The sequence below is a fragment of the Berghia stephanieae genome, chromosome 4 (assembly GCF_034508935.2).
Source record: "Berghia stephanieae isolate SIO BIC M18660-M18661 chromosome 4, UCSD_Bste_1.3, whole genome shotgun sequence".
NCBI classification, from domain to species: Eukaryota; Metazoa; Mollusca; class Gastropoda; order Nudibranchia; family Aeolidiidae; genus Berghia; species Berghia stephanieae.
Window position 1 is genome coordinate 38182394 of NC_088363.1, and position 21052 is coordinate 38203445.

General features: G+C 37.2%; 1 protein-coding gene across 1 annotated transcript in view; it reads left to right on the forward strand.

The window, feature by feature from the left end:
- LOC144970512 (uncharacterized) overlaps window positions 1-16163 on the forward strand; it is a 23539-nt gene extending 7376 nt beyond the window's left edge. The window contains exons 3-4 of the mRNA XM_078910234.1: window positions 1578-11524; window positions 13402-16163. Of these exons, the coding sequence (XP_078766360.1) occupies window positions 1578-11524; window positions 13402-13766 (10312 nt within the window). The 3' untranslated portion in view covers window positions 13767-16163. The remainder of the gene's footprint in view (window positions 1-1577; window positions 11525-13401) is intronic.
- The last annotated feature ends 4889 nt before the right edge of the window (window positions 16164-21052 follow it).

Sequence of the window (21052 nt, forward strand, 5' to 3'; positions counted from 1 at the left end):
CTCTATATATATATATATATATATATATATATATATATATATATATATATATATATATATATATATATATATACAACGAATTACGAGCTGTTTTAATGAGATTAAATCTATGATGTACCACAATAAGTTAAAATTAAATGATAGTAAAACTGAGATTTTAATGTGTGGAAGGCTGAGTATCCTTAAACAGGCAAATAAATCACCTATTACTCTCGGAAATAGCACAATAGAATTTTCAAATAAAGCAAAAAACCTTGGCGTCATCATTGATAAAGATCTTTCCATGACAAGCCACGTGAATAACCCCATACAATCTATGTACATAGAAATGAAAAAAAAAATAAGCAAAATTCGTAATTTAATACCGAAGCATATAACAGAACTTTTAATTAATTCCCTGGTTTTATCTAAATTGGACTATTGTAACTCCCTTTGGGCGAATTTAGCTAAAGACAAAATAAGCAAACTTCAGGTTGCTCAAAATAACGCAGCCAGGCTCATTGTACGCAATAACAAAAAATACCCGTCAGCAACTCTTCTTCTCCGTGAGTTACATTGGCTTCCTGTTGAAAAAAGAGTTGCCTATAAGATTTGTACTGTTGTCTACAAATCCCTGAGCACGAACAGTCCCTCCTATATTAAAGACCTTCTAAACATATATGTCCCCAATAGAAACTTGAGGTCAAGCAATGACCAATCAATCCTTGTCAAACCTAAGCCATTGCGTAAAATAGGTGAACAGTCTTTTCAATTTTTGGCCCCCCATTTTTGGAACTCTCTCCCGTCACACGTGAGATGCTCGGATTCGTTGACAACGTTCAAATCTCGCTTAAAGTTTTATCTTTTTACGTCATAATGTTGCAATATTATTTTCATATTTTGTTGTTGTTAAATTGAATTCGTATCACGTTTCCTTCACACTTGTCTCACTGTAATATGTTTTGTTTTATATCACTGTAAAGCGCTTAGAGCCTGTGACAACGGGGTAAAGCGCTATATAAATGCCATTTATTATTATATTAATATTATTATTATTATTTATTATATATATATATATATATATATATATATATATATATATATATATATTTATTTATTTTATTACTGTCTACCTTTCTTTCTTTCTAAGGAATACAACTCTTCCAAAATGCATACATGGTTCGATGTGGACCTCATTTTAAAACGTCAGGAAAAAATGTAAACAATCTATTGACACTATATTCAATTTTTATCAAGCAAAAGGCACTCCTAAAAATCCTAAAAATCTTAGAATTTACATGTTGATAAAGTTTTGAAAAACTTTATACGTCCACGCATATTTAAAGCAAATCAAACTCTCTTGAGTTTGTTTTAATTTATATAGTGAGCGAGTATCTAAACCAATTGGCGTGCTCTCTCTCTCTCTCTCTCTCTCTCTCTCTCTCTCTCTCTCTCTCTCCTCTCTGAGGGTATGTGAGTGCACACACACACACACATATATATATATATATATATATATATATATATATATATATATATATTACAGCTAGCTCCACATCCCTTCCCCACATTCATACCTTTTATTCGTTACTCAATAGGTGGATATGTCCAGAAGAAGTGTCATGCTCAGAATCAACCACGACGTGCCTTCTGAGAAAAGAAGAAAAACTGCGAAAGGCGAGAAAGAGAGATGATGACGACACGGATAGTCAAGTGGACACAATGACCCCGGACGAAAGTGGTCAGGACGAGGACCATAGTAGGCAAGCTAAAACGTCTAAAAAAGATACGAAACGGGAAGCCAAAGGTAAGAGGGACAGCAATGGTAAAAGAGAGAGTAACGGGAAAAGATCGAGCGATGGTGGCAGGAAAAGATCGTCTATAAAGTCTATTCAAGATGCAAAAGAAAGTGTTGAAAAACTGGAGGAAATACGTAGATCTTCCCTCCAAAATAAGAAAACTGTGAGTCAATCGGTACAAACCAGCAATCAAACGCTGGATAGAGAGAGCATTAAAGGGATACGCAGACCCAGTGCTGAAATGATAAGCAAAACAAGTATTCAAGGCTCAAGATCATCAGGCATTAAAATATTACATGATATGAATGAGGAGGAGGTGGGGGAAGTAGAGGTAGGTGAAGAAGAGTCGGATGATCAGGGTAGGGCAAGCATTCGAGTTACTCAACAAACAGAACGGGATTCCCTTAAATCGAGCAATAGAAGTTCAAAACAAACAGAAGAAGATCGGCGTCAATCAAGTGTTGTAAGTTGGCAGCAAACGGAGGATGATCTTCGGAAGTCTAGCATTCAAAGTGAAAATGAAATAGAACAAGAATCGCGTCGACCAAGCATTCAAAGTTCACATGGTAAAGAGCGTAGCTCGCGTAATACAAGCGATCAAAATTATCAACTTTTAGATAGTGGTTCCGGTAAAACAACTATTCAAAGTAAACACGAAACAGAGCGTGACTCACGTAGGCAAAGCATTAGAAGCACACGAGAAATAAGCGAAGATTCTCAAAGACAAAGCTTTCAAAATATACCGGAAGTGGAGTCTTCCTCGCGTAAATCCAGTACACGGAGTGTTCAAGAGAAAGAACAGATAAGTAGGTCAAGCTCGGCTAATGTTCAGGAATTAGGGGATGACTCACGCAGTCAAAGTGCGCAAGAGACAGAAGTCTATTCGCGTGGCCCCAGTGTACAAAGTGTGCAGGACGGAGAGGATAGTTCTCGTAAACAAAGTACCAGAGGCTCACGAGACACCACTGGTGAGTCAAGGAAAACAAGCACCAAAAGTACAGAGTACATTGATGATGAATCTAGCAAACCAAGCTCGAAAGGTCCACAGGATATAGTGAGTGGTTCTGGAAAACAAAGTACTGCAAGTTCACGTGACAATATTGCTGAGTCGAGGAAATCAAGCACTAGAAGTCTACAGGATATGGCTGATGAATCTGACAAACCAAGCTCTAGATATACACAGGACATAGTGAGTGGTTTGCGCAAGGAAAGTATTGCAAGTTCACATGACAACATTTCTGTATCACGGAAATCAAGCACTGGGGGGACACAGAATCTGGATGATGAATCGCGCAAACCGAGCACAAGAAGTACCCAGGACATTGAGAGTGGGTTTCGAAAAGCAAGCACAAGAAGTACTCGAGACATTGATAACGAGTCTCAAAGAACAGACCGTAGAAGCACACGAAACACAGAGAGTGAGGAGCGAAAGTCGAGCATTCTAAGTGGACATGAAAAGCTTGAAGAAGTGTATGATCAGTCTGCTTCGGACAGTCGAGAAGAGTTGTTAAGTAAAAAATCAACGGATACGGTGTATGATGGCTCTGAAGAGTTAAAATTAACAAAGCGCAGTTCAAGCAAAAAGAGTGAAGGACATGAGAGTCAAAAGAGCCGCACTAAAGACAGTGAAATGATCCACGAAAATGGGTTAGCATCGCCAGATAGACGTATGTTCGATTCCACATCTGTATGCTCACCAGAATGCAGTCTATCTTTGGCAAAGTTATCAAAATATAGTTCCATTGTATCCCAGCCATGTTCCGCTGAATTTCACGGAGATGCCGCTCCCGGGTGTTGCAAAAAGACTAGTGCTGGAGAATCTCCAAGACATTTGTATAGCAACATTCTCAATGACGTCGCCGATCGTGATTTCCGAGCTAGTGACAGGCAAAGTCATGAGACAACGATTTCAGGGTCTCATACAAGTTATCGCCAAGAGTCTACAAAACAATCAAACACCACAAATTTATCGGGGTCTTTTAAGCGCTCGATTCATACTCTATCCCCAGAATCCATTAAACAATCCTATAACACCATTCCAGGAGGTTCGATAGAGCAATCATGTGGTTCTTGTCAATCTGGTTCCATAAGAAAATCACATGGCAGTATTCAAGAAAGTTCAATGAAGCAATCATATGGTACTTACCCATCCGGTTCTGTAAAACAATCATATGGCACTATTTACGACGGTTCAATGACGAAATCGTGTGGTTCTTGCCAATCCGGTTCCATAAAACAACCATATGGCAGTATTCACGAGGGTTCAATGAAGCAATCATGTGGCTCCTGCAAATCCGGCTCCATAAAACTATCATATGGCAGTATTCAAGAAAGTTCAATGAAGCAGTCATATGGTACTTACCCATCCGGATCCGTAAAACAATCATATGGCAGTATTCAAGAAAGTTCAATAAAGCAGCCATATGATACTTATCCACCCGTAAAACAATCATATGGCAGTATTCACGACGGTTCAATGAAGCAATCATGTGGTTCTTGCCAATCCGGTTCCGTAAAACAATCATATGGCAGTGTTCAAGAAAGATCAATGAAGCAGTCATATGGTACTTACCCATCTGGTTCCGTAAAACAAACATATGGTATTATTCACGAAGGTTCAATGAAGCAATCACATGGCTCTTATCCACCAGGCTCTGTAAAACAATCATATGGCAGTATCCCACAGGAGCCTTTCAAGGAATCATGCAGAGGCAGTCCTCCCTGCTTTTTCAATCAATCATATGGTGAAAATTTTCGAGGTTCAATAAAGGCAAGGTCCCCATCAGACCACGATGTCATTTTACGATCTAAAAGCAGCAGAGGTAGTGGATATTTGAGAGAATTCAAATCCGAGAGATCAGCCAGTTCTCGTCCATTAGGTAGAAAGTGCTATGAGAGTCCTTTGTCCTCGCCGTGTTCAACAGTGGATCATCGTGTTAGTAGCGAATACAGGAAACCACAATCATTCCTGAATTCCACAAGCGGCGGTGAGAGTCAAATGAGTAGCCCACCACGTATCCATGGTATATGTAATAAAGAACAAGAGCATAAATCAGCGCACGTCAACGGCTTCAGCACTGCTTTGCCTTGCAACTCTCGAAAATCCAGATTGCAGAAAAGTAGCCAGTCCCATTTCCGACACCGTTCTGCAGAACATTCAACAAGCCGCTCTGTACAGGATGACGTTTTATCTCCACGAAAATCTCATTATCTCCAAAGAGTTGAACAAAACCGGATATCTGGAATCCCAAAATGTCATGGTTTTTCCCCGGCTGATTTTGATGAATGTAAATGGATAGAGGACATGCTCGTTAAATGCAAAGCTGGTAATATGCAATATACCAGGACACCGAGCGCAACCCGACGAACCTATCCTAAATCTTACGTGTCCCAAAGCAAACAAAGTCGTCTCTCGGGAAATTATCCAGATGCTGAAAGAGTGATAACTCGGGGGAGAAGAACAAGTCCTAGATATTACAAGCGTTCGGCGTCCTTTTCAAAGTATTCAAGTCGATGTTCAAATGCTGGGGAATCGGATCGATCGAGGTCAAAGCAGTTAAGCACTAAGTCAGATCATTCGGCAAGATGGAAACCCGAGAAAAGTAGCAATGAATCGGGCAGTACGACAGCGACGGATTGCATAGAGGGATCTAATGTACTATACAGTCGTTTGTCAACAGATGAATCTCAGACACAAGAGCAAACTGCAACAAAATCATGTGACGGACATCAACGTGAGGAGAGAGAAATAGCATCTGAAACAACTATAACAGGCCATGACAATGAAGATTCTTGCACTGTGTCTTGTGAATCAGAAGGTTCTGAAACAACAGAAATAGATAGAAGTGAATATGATTCCCATGGAGGCTACTCTAGCGACTGCTGTGATGCAGGAGACACCGGCTTCCATGAACCACCACCCAAACTCAGAGGCAGAATCATTCTCAAAAAACCTGATAAGTTAAAAAACACCGAAATTTGTTTTCAAAACATGAAGATTAAAATGGAATGCCGCAGTCACGATGATTATCCTCAGGAACCTTCTCATAGAGATTTTGTTTCACGACGATGTGAAGCTAGAGACAGAACGTCAAACAGACGCAAACATCCCGAGAGCGATTCTGATAAAGGAACCTCCTTTTCACAACCAATATATATTCCCGATAGGATGCACTGCATTAATCCACATCACGAGAGTATGCTGGGAATGAAAGAAGGTAGAAACTTAACAATGTCCCAGAAAATGATTGATCTTCCAAGTGAAACAGAAAGTGGTAAACTAGTTTCAGGTCTTGGGAAGATAGAATTCCCGGAGAAATATCAAGATCACATGAGGATGAGACTGCTTCCAGAACAGAAGATTGACCAATTCCAGCAAATTATTACACCTGAGCAGCCAATTTCAATACGTACCGGTGAATCGCAAAAATCGCCAACAGGATATTTTGATGACAATGAAGTCTATGTTAAAAATGTTGTAGGAACAGGGCATCATTTTTATTCCAGTGATATAGCAACATCCATGACAACATCTCAAGTTCAGGCTGAGTTTGACGAGATCCATAACTTTGGAAAAACCTTGTTCGATGAGGATATGATTTACAAGAGAAAGACAGATCGACAAATAAATGCCAGCGTGCAGTCAAAAGAGAATAGTTCTCTCTTTGACACCGATTTTGATGATATTACATCCGACCAATCAATTATTTTCTGGCCAAAAGACAAAAATGCTTCGGCTTCCGGAAACAATAATCAGTCATCATTGACTAATCAAGAAGAATGTGATCAAGGGCAAACATGCTACAGCAATGGAATTAAGGAAGCTATCAAAACGTTCAATGCAAATCTCCTATCTTTATCTAAAAATGAGCCAATGACTGAAACTGTTGATCTTGATCATATCAGATTGATCCCAAACATAGTACAACCTCAACACAAGGAAATGTTTTCAATAGGGGACTTTATTGATCCCTCGGAGGCGACCAAGGATGATCCTAAAATTGTTTGCGAGAAAATTAGAGAGAACAGCTATCGTGCTCTGATGTATGCATCGACTATGGCAAAAATACCCCCATTTAAAACATTTCGTCTCTCTAGTGCTGACTTTACTAGCAATGAAGAATCTATTGACAGTACAAGTCTTTGCTTGAATGAAGATTTTGAAGACAAGAGTGCGGATTCAATATCATTAATTCCTAACAAACATGATGTAGGAACACAAGTGAATCTACCAAAAGATTTTTCACATTTAAAAATAACGGCCTGTGAATTGCATTCTTACGACGCACAAAGAGATAAACTATACTCTCCCAATTCATCAACAGAGACAGGGAATTTCGAAAATGGCGTAAAAAGTGAAGACAAAGATAGTGACGTATTAAGTCTAGCTTCAAATTTGATCAATTCCGTTGTCCAGAGTAAGTCTCAAGATAGGTATTTTAAGAGACTGCGCGAATTTGAGAAAAACAGCAGGAAAACTTCACTGTTCAGCAATGAAGATCTTGATTACTTGCGATTTGATAAATTAGAAAAAGAAAGAAATGAGCTATACAATGACGACTACACTTTAGACAGTCAATCCACGTCAGACTCTACTGATTTCAAGCACCTCCAACACAATTCCTCTGACTTTCCGTTTGATAAAAAGCTATTTGTTAACAACGAATCTTTCCACGATCCCTTTCTTAGTCCGGCAGATTATTCCTTTGCCGGTAACACTGATTCTTTAGGAAAGGACGTTGAGTGTGTGAGTTCTCGTTCGTATACAAGTTATTTTGTCAACCACGAGCTCGACTTTGACCTTTGTAATGAGCAGGTTCAAGCTGAGCAGGCTGCTGATATTGAAATGTTGAATGGAAGCGACCACTCTTCGTTTTGCTCTCACATGGATGATATAGCTAAAACTGAATATACATATTGTCCTTTAAAAGAAAAAACTTATCGTCGTAAAAAGAGCAGACTGTCGCTAAAGCACAAACCAAAAGATGAGATTAGTTTTCCCGACGAAAATAGTTTCAATCCTTCACAATTTGTTAAGGAATGCCTTGAAAAAGAAATAGAATACGCTATTGAAAAGGTTTATTATGAAACATATAATACAATGAGTAGTAATATTTTTGAATGTGGTATCAACTATGCAAGTAGCAACAACGTCAACCAAAGTCCAATTGTTGACTGCAGCCAAGCTAAACCGGAAAATAACGACTGGTGCAAAGGAATTGACAATGAAGAAGAATCTTGGAATGAAGAATCTCTTTTGAACTGGGTGAAAGCAAAGTTACGCCAAGAGATAGGGAAGCTTGTGTCGCGCTTTGACTGGTCAGCAATTAGCAAGGAATGTGAGAATGTGAGAAAGTCTTCATTGAAAGGTTCATCTGTTGATTTCTGCAACACCGGGCCCTTTAGTTCGCAATGCTGTAAGATACAATTCAAAGGCATTTCCTGCTCTAGTGATTCCTGTGGTTGTCTCTCAAGCCAGGAGATCCCGTGCAAAGACATAATACAGGATCGAAATTTGTCTCATATCAATAAAACAAATCCAAGCAATTGCAAGAGATGCCAAGATTGCAACCAGAAACCAAAAGGTGCATGTCAGCAAACATGTTTACAAAAAAACGAACATTCCAAAGTAGAATGCAGGCACTCGTCGGATGTGGATAACGGTCCCTATTATGAGACCACTGAGCCCAAAAAAGATCAATATCAAGTTCCAGATTGTAACCGTTCATACACATATTTTTCAAGGGATTTAGAGAAGAAATGTTGTGGAGAAAACGGTCTAAGTAAGGTGTGTCCTCCTCGGTCGATAAGCAATTGCGGATATAATGCGGGAAATAAAAGAAAGGAAAGTAGTGTCGATTTTTTTCCAACATGGTCTGAAAAAAAACATCAAAACATAGAATGCTTTCGCTCTTCAAATCTTGAATCGCGGTATGATAAGTGGTTGAAACCGCAAGATGAATCAGCAAGATGTACTTACCGAAAAAGTAGATCCCAAACCTTTCTTAACGCAATATCCTCAGATACAAATGTTTTGTCACCAACGTACTGTCACAGTGCAGGTTCATTAGCGGCAGCTGCTAATCTATCAATGCGCTACAAACCACGTCGTTGTGGACCGGCCTGCTCAGAGGGTGACAAGCGTAATTTTCGAGAGGCAAGAAATGGATACATTCCTTTCCTTTCGAATGAATATCGGACTTTCAATAAATTAGGAGTTGCTAACATAACCGGACACATACCCGTCACAAAATCCAGTTCGGCCATCCACCAATCAAAAGACTATAAGTCCTCATTCATGAGGAGTAAAAATCCGCCTATCAACGCATGGAAGACTAAAATATACGATTCTCTAGCATATATGAATGATCCAGCAGACGCTTTTGTGAGAATGTATCTTTCAATGGAATCAAGGTCTCGAAATTGCAGAGAAGGCCATCATGTATCTGACATGGCGTCTACAATTGACAAGAACATTACCTATGGAGCGAGAGCCGCAAATCTTTTCCTCAAATCGCTAAATAGAATAAATATCGATAAGCATGCGATGAGTTCTGATTCGTATGTTAAACCTTTAGATACTGTCAGTCGCGACTGGGGGAAGCTGCTGAGAGCCTCTCACGTTGATACAAATCCCAACATCCATTTGAATTGTGCCAATGACCAGACTTCGAAACCTGCCAAATACGATATTCTCTATAATAGGTGGATAAAGTCTTTGCATAATGAGAAAAATAAATCAAGACCCTCCCATACTGGTAGGTATGGCTTAAGTCATTCATTTACCAACCGGAACTGGAATCAAAATGCAAACAATGGGTCTTACGATTCGCCTCCTAATGAAAGTCTGTCAAACAGCAGTGATGAATCTGACGATGGTATGATCGTAGACAAAGTACCTTTTGTCAACATGTGTCTCTCTGATGTGGCATCACATCGAGGCATCAATCGTTCCGAGGCTGTATTGGATCTTCCGTCTTTGTGCGGAAGCGAACTAATCAATAACCCACGGGAAAGGGGATCGTTTTTATCTAATTTGAAACATTGGAAGAACAGAGAGAAAAAATATAGTGAGCCCCATTCGGAGCCCATTTACCAAACGTCACATTTCCGAAACAAAAACGAGTTTTCCGTTTGTGCGCGAAAGAATTTGAATAGCAGTGGGAATGTAATGCATACCTTGTCACGGGGTGATCTTGTAAAAGAAGAGATTGATGATAATTTTGATGGAAGTGAGGAAGATTACCATTCTGCTGAGGAAGACATGACACCATTTCCACCGAGATCATCTGAAGTGGATGCCCAGGACACTCGTTACCTGAACCCTCACCGTATGGCGGACATGTGTAACCACAGACATTGCTCTTTAGCAGATGATTGTAGCCGAATGCAATTGCACGACTTATGTCGCAACTGTAGTTGTCTACTGAAATATTGCCAAGGAATGAAAAGAGAGCTAAAATTGCAATACAGTAAAATAATAAGCAACAATCTCAACAACACAACCGAAGCCATGTGCTTTTCTAATAATCGTTCTGAACAAGAGGACAGAAACATTCCCTTTCCATTCTACACAAAACTGTCAGAAAAGGGTCGAGGTCAGCCAAAAATATTCAAAATCGGTGGGGGTGGCAATGAAAAACACATGCCAAATACTATAAAAGATTTTATGAACTGGTACGCAAGTGACGACGAGGTAGAGGATTTGAATGCAGTCCAGTATGTTGGCGGCAACGAACAAAATATGGCCCAATTTAGGTGTCTAAACAAAAGCGAAAAAAATGAGAATTGCACTGACGCAAACAATACAAACAAAGTTTCTCCTTCAATTAAGGAAGACCCAACAGCGCATGGAGATGTTCAAACTACTAAGATTAAAAACAAGAATGTGATTTCTAACTGTGAAGGGAAAAGTGAGTTACAACACATCAATGCTTTAGATGCTTCTAGCTCTTCATATGAAGATACAGACGATGACGATGAACACGATCTTACAAGCATCGAAAACTTGGGGTACCGAATGCTCAAAGGGTTAGTGGACAGCAAGTTTCATGGTGAACGGAACAAAGGTGCCAAAGAATCCAAGACCCGCCATAGTTATCGAGAAACACTACAAAGGAGCAGAGCTCCATTCAAACGGAAGGTGTCGAAACTTAAAAGATCCCGAGCTATAAGCAGGTTTATCAACGACGCAACTTCAATCGCAAAGGACAAAGCGCATAGATTATACCACAGAGACGAATCTCGTGGAGATGTTTCAGATTCTACGTCTCTTGAAGACATCCAAGTTCCTCAAGTCGATAAAGGAAGAGTCCGATTTGCTTGCGATAAGAACGGGGAGTGGGCGGAGGTTGGTCGTGGTAGCTATGGATGTGTCTATCTCGGCTTGCTTGACAGTGAGATAGAGGTAGCGATCAAGGATTTCTACGAGTCTAACAGCTACGACCACGTTATTCACGAGGCAAGGATGCTTCTCTTTCTGCAAGGAACTGGCATTACCCCTAAGTTTTATGGTTTAAGGAGGCGATTCGATGCAACAAAGCAACCCGGTGAATATTGTATCATTATGGAGTATTTCGGAGACGGCAAAACGCTTTTTAATGTTTTATCGGAGAAGATTGAGCTAACAACGGTTGAGTGGCTGGACGTTCTTGGACAACTTGTGGCTGGGTTAAGGTTGATCCACCGTCGGAATGTGCTCATCAACGATCTTAAGGCAGATAACATCTTGATTGACCTCAATAGCGGTTAGTAAAAAAACTTATTTGATAATGATAATGAATATATAAAAATATGAATAGACGCTGATTATTTATATAATTCCTATATGCTCCTATGTGGTCACTCGCCTTCAGATCAAAAAGTCCTGGGTTCGAGTCCCTATCTAAGTGGTACTTAGTTGCGTCCTTAGAAAAGATTATTTGCGAGTCCTCTCTAAGCGGCACTTAGTTGCGTCCTTGGAAAAGGTAATTTGCTTACATTATCTCACTGTACTCATGAGTAAAATAAGTACCTGGTCGTGACAGCATTGCTTCTGTCAGAAAAAATTGTAATATCGCTTAACAGGCTTCATGCTTTGTCCTACATGTTAAGTGTTGATGTTGGCTAAGGACCCATTGTACAGCGCTTTGAGCACGTTTATAGGACATTGCGCGATATAAAAGCTCATTTTCTTTTCAAATATTACATTAATTTGTAGAGTTATGCAACACAGACAAGAGGTTGATCATTCATTACGCATTCCTCCAGAGCTAACAGACCTCTCGATGTTTGTAGCGGTAAACTAATGCGATTGTTTAACCACCCTGTGGACAAGACGAGAGTCAATCTCAAATAACTTTCCAACAGATAATTTAAAAAGATTAAATTAAAATTATACCAGATGATTTGACAAGCCAAGCTCTAATTTATGCTGCTACGTGGCAATGGGAGTATGACAGAAAATATAACATCGACTGCACCTAAGACTAAGATGGACACAAGTCCCAAGTCACCTTAGTTTGTGGAGCGAGTGCTCTACAGGACATGCTAACTGGGAACCTTTCTAGTAAATGTTGTTACTAAAAAACTATATTTCGTTTCAAAAAGAAAGCGAGCGCGTTTGGCGTATATTTTTTAAAATAGTGTGCGTGTTCGATTGAAAGATGGCAATGTTACTCCAATCCAAGAGAAAATAACACGTTATGAATTCATTTTTCCGAGACAACTAATCAATCCATTCATGAGTAGATTATTAACACCATTTAAAAACTCAGGAAAAACCCAGTCACTCTTAATTCAAAACGTACCAGCCTTACAAGTACCCACTGTTCACCACATTTTTTCATAATATGTAAAGCACGAATTCACCATTTCAGAACCTTGTGAACAAAATTACATCAAAATTTCACACTCCATAACATTTACAATTATTTTCAGTAGGGTATTGTCTTTTTTTTAATCCTTTAAAACAATTAATTTCTATATGTAAATCAGAGCATTGCAAAACATTGCTATAAAACTGTCTAGTAATTTCGCAATAAAGCAAATGAAGAATATCTATTTCACAGCATTGAAACTGTCGGTGTTATTCCGTCATGCATGGCAAACTCTCAAAAAGCTAAACCCTGAAGCTCGTCAAACAAAACAGCCACCCAGATTGCAGCAAAAGAAAAAACAATAACAAAGGCCTTAAGGACGTCATCTTCGTTCTATCTATAGCACAATCAAAATCCATTTTCCTTTCTCAATTCATGTCCAATCCATTCCATCTTTTCCTCATTACCATTGCACTGACAATCTCCGTTTTTGCCAATTTCCTCACTTTCTCTGCTGAAGACCACTATGTGAAAAACGAATGCTTTGCAGTCTGATGTTTATTTTGCTCGGCGTCACTATCATCAGACACCATTAGCAATAGTATTTTTTCACTTCTACTAGAGTAAAATTTGCTGCCACAAATAGTTATTACAATAGAGGGCATTATATTATGTTTGTAGCAAGTAAATTCTATCCCCTTGTACGAAACATGGTTTTATGAAAATTTTTAATGCATATTTTTATATTATACTAGATTATATTGTCTTATAAAAGATTTGAATAATTAAAATTTATATATTTTGTTTAACATTTCCATAAAATACAGCCAGGAAAACCATCAGGTACATTGACGTCGGCATGGCAACGTACAAACAAGGCCTGACCTTTCAACTCCCCCAGAATCAAATGGGAAAGTACAACTTCCTCGCTCCCGAAGTTCGCTACGGTCTCCACACGTCCAAGCGGTCGGACATCTACAGCCTGGGTTACATGTTGGACCAGATTCGTCGGGTGGCGGGCAGCGCACTCAACGGTTTGGAGGGTCTAGTTAACCAGTGCATGAGGGAAGATCCTAGGAAGAGGCCTTACATAGATGAAATTGTTAGCAAGGTGCACAGGTTTGTCCAAACCACCCACGTCACCAGACCGATTCCTACAAGAACCTGCATTCCTATGTCAAATAGCGTGTAAGATACTATTTTTTATCGTTTGACACATCAATGAAATTGACAAGGAATTAGTTGATATATGTAAAATCTATGATAATGGAGAATTTTAAAAAATTATTTAGATCTGTTAGTGTGGCTATTTTAAGATATGAAATATTTACAATATTATCATTATTATTACTATGAATTTAGTAGATCAAATGAATTTTGGTGAAATTATTTTGGGTGGGGAGTAATTGTTTATATATTCTTAGTTAAATATCTATTTCTCGGTTGTTGTTTGTTTTAAATCACGGAATGTAATTTCGATGAGAGCAGTCACGCTACTTAAATTTCTTTTTTTTTTGTTTCGTGTGGAGGAAAAAAAGGGCCCAAATCTAGAACCTTTTTAAAAAAGATGTTATATCGTATATTTCTTATTTATCAGGCATATTTCCATCTGATAAGATCTATAAACTAACAATAACAATGAGTTGGTAATATATCATCTTTTGTATGTTACAATTATTGAAGTACATATGTTATTTAAATGTTAGCATTGGCGTAAATTAGAGCGACTGAAAACAATTATTTTAAAGCTAAGATCATAATCTTAAAAACCAGCCATCATTTTTGGAGTCAAATTCAGACAGATAATGATTTCAGGAAGCAATGGATCTGTCTTTTTTTATTTTACTTACATCAGTTAACAAATTCAACCAAAGTAGCGAAAGTAAGAAATGAACATCAGTCTATGAAATCAACAGTTTCGTTGTATGAAGATTCTTTCCCTGTCTATAAGGTCTGAATGAATACATTATCAAATTAAACAGACTTTTACCGACGAGTTCATATTTGCAGATCTGATAACCAAACTCATTGTTGGCTTATTTTTTGTAATGAAAACCAATGCATAATATCGTCCATTGCAACAATGTTAAAACAGGCCCATAATTGCGTTGGGTAATTAGACCTGCCAATATGTGCACCTAGGCTTTTACCAACTGCAACGGTTTTGTGACTTATATATTAATATTAATATATATATATATATATATATATATACTTGTAAATTAAATTTTAAGAATATTTTAGAATATTATAGATACTTGGTATATTCTATATTTATAAAATTTATATCTCAAATGAATGTAAGTAAGCATGAGTCAGTGATAAGATTCTCGTCTGGAAGAATGAACCTAAATAAACATTTCGCCTGTTACAGTCACGAAACCCACCCCTACCTTTCATCACTTTTATATATTTTGAAATGTCTTTTGCCCGTGGATGACTATGCTCGTTATTTTTGTTTCAATCTTTTGTTCAGTCACCAAGGATGATCACGGCTCGCTGTGGGGTCGGGTGGCATAACACTCGCCTTTGAATAGGAAGGTCCTGGGTTCGAGTCCCGATTAGGCACAGTTGTTGAGTCCTTGGAAAAGGCTCTTTAATCACATTCTCTCTCTGTACTCAGGTATAGAATGAGTACATGGCCGTTAACAGCGATGTCTCTGTCGGAAAAAAAATATTGTATATCGCCTACCAGGCGTTATGTTCCGTCCTACATGTTAAGTGTTGCTGTTGGCTGGGGACCCCTTGTAAAGCACTTTGAGCACGTTTAGTGGATATTGCTCTATATAAAAGCTCAAGATTTTTTGTTTGTTTGTTTTTTATCACAGGAATAAATGTTAGCAATCATGGAGGTTTAGTCGCACTTTTATCATTCAGAGAAAAACGCATTTTTAACATCCAGAGAAAAACGCATTTTTAGCATTCAGAGAAAAAAGCATTATTAAATAGAGAAAAATGCAATTTTATCAGTCAGAGAAAAACGCATATTTATCAGTTAGTGAAAAACACATGTTTGGGTTTTTTTTTATTTTGGACTGAAAGTTTATCTTATAGTACAATAACCGACTTTCAGTATTTTGAAACTTCAAAATTTCTCTGTTGATTTTTTTTTTAAAGTGTCGAATAGATTGTGTGTCAGTGTTAACTCATAATCTATCTAGATGTGACTGTCTAGCAAGATTTTGAATGCTATTTCCACCTCCTCAAACAGCATTATTTTTAGTATGTTGTGGTAAGAATAACCAAGCAGCATACACCATCGCTACTTTTCCATATTTTTGTTCTCGAGTAGTAGACATACCTGTATTATTATTGACTGATAGCTCTCAGTCGACATGTACCTATTTGCAGGTCTAATAACCAATTCATTATGGGCTCATTGTTGTAATGGAAATCTCGACAACAACAAAATGACGCAAAATATTATTGTCCATTACAACAATGTTAACCCTCCCTAACCATCAATAGGAAAATCGTCACATTCGTTACGATGAAACCAACAATTTTCTTATTTATATTGACTTTGTACATCATAACATTTAAAGAAAATAAACAGTGTGTTGTAGAGCACGTTTTGCTAAAGAAATTATGTATTGCAAGAACTTACTGCTATTATCTCTGAGTGATAAAAAAATCTATTTTTGTGTTAGTTGGGTGTGAAGTTTTGGGGAATATCCTGAAAAGGGCTGGTAAGGAGAGAGTTAAACTAGACCCATAATGGCGTTCGAATGTCAGACTTGCATATAATATATACACGTCAATCATATTCCTTGCTTCGAATGGAAAAAGAAAAGTAGAAAATTCGTGACTCATCATATCAAAAGGCATTGTGTGGAGATGTGATCTAGTGGCTTGGCACTCGCCTTTGGGCCGGGGTCCGAGTCCCGCCACCATGAGTGACGCTTTGTTGAGTCCTTGGAATAGGCTCTTTACTCACATTCTTTTATTGCATTCATGTGTGAATAAATGGTTACCTCATCGTTAACAGCGTGATCTCTGTCGGAAAAATAATGATAATATCGCCTATCAGGCGTCATGTATCGTTCAACGTGTTAAGTGTTGCTATTGGCTATGTACCTTTTGTAAAGCGCTTTTTAGCACGTTTAGTGGACATTACCCTGTATAGATCCTCAAGTTTTAAGAAAAATTATTCTAGATTTAGATGGTAGACATTTTACTCATTGCCAAAAAAATAAAACTTGACTTAACTTTTTTTTCTTTTCCGATTTATTTATTTATTTAGAAGAAATATAAATCCTTAACTCTTTCCTTACCAGCTATTTGTAGAGTTTCCCCCGAAAATTCACACCCTCCCAACACAAAAATAGACTTTTCTTACTCAAACAAAAAAGTAACAAGTGAGCTCTACAACACAGCGTTTAGTATTTATAGTTGTAATCAAAGCATTTCTTTACATTTTGTGATGTATAAGAGAGATCAGAATGAGAAAATTGTCGGTTTCATCGTAACGAATGTGACGATTTTCCTATGGTTGGTAAGGAGAGGGTTAACCAGTTCAATTATGTCTCTGGAAAGACAAGTATTTCGAAATTTGGCCAGAATACTCGTCTTGGGGTTTTTTGACCTTTTGCGTTTTGGGCTTGAATTTAATAGAGTGTCTGCACATTGTCATTAGTTCCGATCTTTTGTTTAAGGTGCTATTGTTTCTGTGGTTGTGTAATAATATTTCGAGTTTCTCTGTCAAGCACAGGTTGCATTTTCTAGCATACATATATATATATATGTAACGAGGTGAGAATAAATGAATAAATAATTCGCTCCAAGAAACTGTCGAGCACTCTACGTGGTTTCAGCTAACTCACCTCAATCATATATATATATATATATATATATATATATATATATATATATATATATATATATATATATATATGTGTGTGTGTGTGTGTGTGTTATATAAATTTCTGGTAACCTATCACACCCTAACTCGCTTTGCAATGCGGCCCTGTGGTAAATGTCTGTGTTATTCCAGCTTTCCCTTTGACATTGACTTTAAACAGGATTTTCTCCTCGGGGAAGGTATTGAGGGCGACGTGTACAAATATACAGGTCTGACATCCGAACCCACTTATGAGCCTGATTTAACATTGTTGTAATGGGCAATATTTTGCGTCTTTTCTTTTTTTTTTAGATTTCCATTACAACAATGAGCCCATAAGGAATTGAGTTATCAGTCAGACCTGTAAATAAATGCACGTCGATTGAGGCGATTTCTTTAAAAATAAATTTTATGTTAGATGCCCATAAACATCTTAAACTTTTACAAAAGTTTCAAAAGTTATTCCTCGCGAGATTTGAATGCATGAAGAGGCGGAGGTCATCAACCACACTGGTGACGTGAGGAGAATCATTGAAAACCGATTTGTGTGATAAGAGGGGTGACTCTCGAGTTGATAAAACTCCATTTAAAAATTCACCCATCATTTCCCTGTTGTATTCTGAAAAATGGACATCACTTTTTTCAAAATTTTGGCCAGAAAAGTCGTCCTCCAAATATCAATCGATTAAAATTACCCTCGTCTTGACAAAATCTCTCAAATCTGGGATTTCGTGAATTCCCAGGTTTGAGAATTGTTGCCATGACGAAGATCATTTTAATCGATTGGTAATTGGAGGACGAGTTTTCTGGTCAAAATTCTTAATACGTGTTGCTTTTCTTTGTTTCTTAAAGTACGACACTATCGCCGGTAGCTTTAATACAATGTAGGACAATGAAAAAAGGCATTTGTTAATACATGTAACCCACCGTATTTTATAACAGCCCTTTACACACGGCACCAAAAGTCGCGCTGAAACTGAACATTTAGCAAAAAATGCCCTGGTTTCTGTGATCTAGCCTGAACGACGGTACTGCTTGACGATTACAGCTGTCACTGATTATTTTAATTATTATCTCTGCAGGCGACTGAATAAGGGGAGAATACTTAGTTGAAAAAAAACATTATATAACGCATTTTAAAATTATGATGTGATTAAATGATAAAATTATGAGTAACTTTTTCTCAATGTACTTTAAGATCCATCTTTCTTCTTTTAAACTGCTTTTAAATGAAGAAATAATATCATCCAGAAATAAATTATTAGGATATGAATTAAAATGGCATTTAAAATTTAGTGCTTTACCAAACTACATTACGTCACCGCACAGACTTGATTTTGTACGCTATGTGATAGTTAACATGTTCTATTTTATCATAGTGAAAACAGAATTGCCAGTTAAACAATGGTGATTGAGTTATGGGCATTTGAAGTGAAATCGGCTATAATCCTTGAAAGTGAATGGATGTTACGGTACTGACAAATTTATAATTTGAATTAAGTCTCTATATTGTTACATACAATCCTTATTAGTCTTTTAAAACCATACATATCCTAAAGCCAATATTCATCACGGGTTCTCTATCGTTTAAAGGACACCAACAATTGCTTGCTAATCTTTAGATAAGACAGTGGTATATATATATATATATATATATATATATATATATATATATTATAATATATATATATATATATTATATATATATATATATATATATATACATATATATATATATATATATATATATATATATATATATATATATATATTATATATATATCGCAAACAATATCTGATCAAACAATCCCAGCTACCAAATCCTCCTCGTTGGGCAAAAATCAGAAGAAGAAAAACCTTTACTGCATCCGCGATTAATATTGCAACTTTTTTTTTGTAAGCTTAATACTCTGTCTTTATCCATGTTAATAAGTTAATAATAGTCGAATTCCACATATATATTTCCACTCGTTGTCCTGTTGACATATTTATATACTATTTGCATTATCGGTGATGTGGAGATGATTTCCGGCTCAACCTCTCACAACTGATAGACTAGTGTCCGATCCAGAGGGTAACTAGTGATTTCTACCGTAATACTACAGAAACAAGGATAAACTCCGTCTCATGTATCCGATGGTTATAATGACTACTATTTTTCAATGTAAATTGAAAAGAAACCCGAATCTCTCGGGTGCTAAAGTAATATATGGAAAGAATGTCAAATGCTAAAAGCTTTTCAAAGACAAGCATCGCATCATAATGACCGACACTGACATGAGGGATGATTTAAAAAAAATGAAATAAAAGATTAAATCTAGCTGTATTCATTATTATGCATTTTCACTACACCCAAAACTGCAATATCTGACGAATCTGCTGGTCGAAAGAATTATTAAGTCAGTCAAGCCATTATACTTTGCACTGTATTAAGAGTATTAAAAAACAACTCCCTTAACCAACTATTTTGGATTCAATGATTATTTACTATTGATTTGGGGCAACAATTCTCCGCTATACTTTGCTTACTAGCACGGGTAGGTTCGTGAGGAATGGATATCATTCAACTTTACAAGCATGTAACTGTTCAAGAAATTAATTGCACTGTAATCTGCATTCATTTATCTTTCTTTTAAGCCCAAAACATATTTGGTGTACGGTGACATTATTCCTTATTTAAAGACTTTATTTAACAAAATCTAACTTTTTAAGGTTATCTTACAATTTGTATGTCTAGACTCTATACTGGTCTATGGTTTAACAATCAACGGCAACAAAAATTTGGTAGCATAATAACATTTGGTTTTATCTCGTTTTGTTAACACCAAGAACAAATCTTTAACATAACATAATTTTAAAGAGTGATTCATTAAAGACACCAATAAAATTGGCATATCGCTAAAAAAAAAAATCCGTCAAAAGTGGTCGTACAGATAGACAATGAGGTCAATCAGGGGTCAGATAGTTGCAGAGGGTAGAGGTTTAATGACTTTTGGAGTTTCAGCTAAATGTGCATTCGTTCGGTGCCGTGTTTACTCTTCATCTTAGTAAATAAACCAGTTAAATGTAATGCATAATGACCGCTTACATTTCTTCACCTAGTACCGTAACTTTTTTTTTCCTTTTTTTTTTTTTTTTTTTTTGTCTTTTCGCTCCGTAATGTAATAAAAACAAAGGGGAGTAAAACGGAACAGTGAGATGTTTTGTTTTGTTTTGTTTTTGTTTTTGTTGACGCTTTAAATTAAACTAAAATCTACTTCTACTCTCGACTTACTTAAAATTTATATTAAATCTTCTGATATTTTCATATTTACTGACTTTAACGCTGTAGTGTAATAATACAGTTTTTGACCTATAAAATTGAATATTTCGTAACCTCGGATAGAGCTCTCACAAGGTCATGCTAATTTCTCTATCCGAAAATTAAATAAATAAACTTCCTTTTATTTATCCCATAGGGGAAATTTGTCTCTAGAGTCGATTCCAAGGTAAGACTGGAATAACTCATTTTACACCTGAGCACGGTGAGAGAATGTGAGTAAAGAGCCTTCTCCAAGGACTCAACTATGCGCCGAGCGAGGCTCGAACCCAGGACCTTCCGATCCGAAAGCTAGACCACATTGCCGCACATGTGCTAC